Here is a 1,751-nt window from a genome sequence, read left to right as displayed (position 1 = left end):
TATCAGCTGTAATCACAGACTGTAAAGAGCCTGACTGGAGTTAACTGCTGGATTTCTGTTCTCACCTGTGAACTGACTCACCTGGTGACATGAAGATGTTCTTTATTATTATTATTATCACCGATAAGATGTTTGACCCCGCCCCTTTTAAAATGTCACACAGTCACACGTTTACTCAAAGATATTTGATTTTATCGGTTAAAAGAAATAACGATACCGATCATCGGAAACCCTCGGTGCGCTCGTGCTGTGTCGCCTACCGTACACCGTGATGTTGGCGGAGTTGCTGCGCTGCCTGGCAGGCGACTCGCACCAGTACACGGCGCTGTCGGGCTGCTTGGCCGTGTGGATGTGGCAGCCGGAGGAGGTGGGAGTCCCCCACTTCTCTCCACAGCTGGACAGCTTCCCGCTGAAGGTGGTGAACCGTCGGACCGTCCAGCCGCGGAGGCCGCTGTCGGCTCCGCAGCTCAGGGACAGGTTCTCGTACTCGATCAGCTGGGACGAGTCTGGAAACGCCGTGAGAGAGACCGGCTCAGAGTCATCTGTGGACAGACAGACGTAGTTCGTCATGGCAACATGAACCACCCCAGTCTTTTAACAGTTAGATCCCAATCACTTAGAAGAAAATCTGAACAACATCCAAAGAGATCACATTGTAATGAGTCATGGTTTCAGTTGGAGGCTCATGTTTCACTTACATGGAAAAATATAAGAATGATGATGTTGTTGACAAACATCTGATCTGTGCGTCTCTGTAGCTGAACTCTTTATTTATTGTCTGTTACGACACATTTTACTTTATCAACCCAAAAAACTGCACTTCCTGTGTTTGAGATGCGGCACTTGATCATATTGCGATTAATTGTTGAGCTGTAGAATAAAAACCAACAGATGCTCTGCAGGTTGAAAGATATTTAACTTTCCGTCTGTTGTAGTTTTGTCTTCCTCCTGAGGAACTTTAGCCCAGTTTCTATACGTATGAAAACATTCAATAACGATCTTTACCGCTCAGCAGCAGCCAGCTGGGTGGAGACTCTCCGTGGTCAATGATCACACATTTGTAGGCACCTTCATCAGACTTGGAAAAATTGCGGATGGTCACGTGACCTGTGAGCTCAGAGCCAATCAAGACGTCATCTTTATAGAAAGCAGCTGGGAGGTTGGAGGGAGGGGTCTTTGTTTTACAGTGCAGAATGACGTCATGTCCCTCCGTCACAGGGAGGACAGGACTCTGCAGGATCACTGGCTGATCTGAAGGAAGACAAAGACTTTCATGAAGGATGTTTACCTGTGTTGACAGGACACGCCTCTCCACGGTGCAGAGGGCGATTTAAGGTTGTTGCCTGATCGTCGTGTTGTCGTCTGTAACTTCCCAAAACATACAATAATCCTGATGATACATCCTGATAGTGACGGGACGTTCAGCACAGGTAGAAACAGTTTGAAACAGCTGTTGCTGTGAAGCTATCTGGTGGACAGGTGGTTGATGCGCCATTACACAGGTGTTCTGGGTAATTTTGGCACAAAAAATGTTAATCATGCTCCTTATTTGTTTTTGTTTTTTTCTATTTCAAAATAACAAAAAGTACTGAAAAGAGAACCGTTAAATTACCGGATCAATAAGCAGTATCAATAATAGTTGTACCGTTAAAATCTTAACATTACCTGTCCCTATCTACAGTCCTCTGAGAATTAGCCTAGAGAAACCATGGCAACATGTGGAGGGCCCAGGTAGCTATGCTAATGCTAAT

At 45.7% G+C, this 1,751-nt stretch overlaps 1 protein-coding gene across 1 annotated transcript in view; it reads right to left on the bottom strand.

Annotated features, from left to right (window-relative positions):
* Positions 1-1,751, bottom strand: part of LOC111662542 (Fc receptor-like protein 5) — a 12,629-nt gene that overhangs the window by 4,647 nt on the left and 6,231 nt on the right. Inside the window, exons 5-6 of the mRNA XM_087176680.1 lie at positions 1,006-1,251; positions 261-542 (exon numbers count right to left, since the gene is read on the bottom strand). Of these exons, the coding sequence (XP_087032806.1) occupies positions 261-542; positions 1,006-1,251 (528 nt within the window). The remainder of the gene's footprint in view (positions 1-260; positions 543-1,005; positions 1,252-1,751) is intronic.

The sequence above is a fragment of the Seriola lalandi genome, unplaced genomic scaffold, assembly GCF_002814215.2.
Source record: "Seriola lalandi dorsalis isolate HSWRI2012SDOR001 ecotype SW California unplaced genomic scaffold, Sedor1 jcf7180002054564, whole genome shotgun sequence".
Lineage (NCBI taxonomy): Eukaryota > Metazoa > Chordata > Actinopteri > Carangiformes > Carangidae > Seriola > Seriola lalandi.
This window is presented reverse-complemented; position numbering and strand designations above follow the sequence as displayed.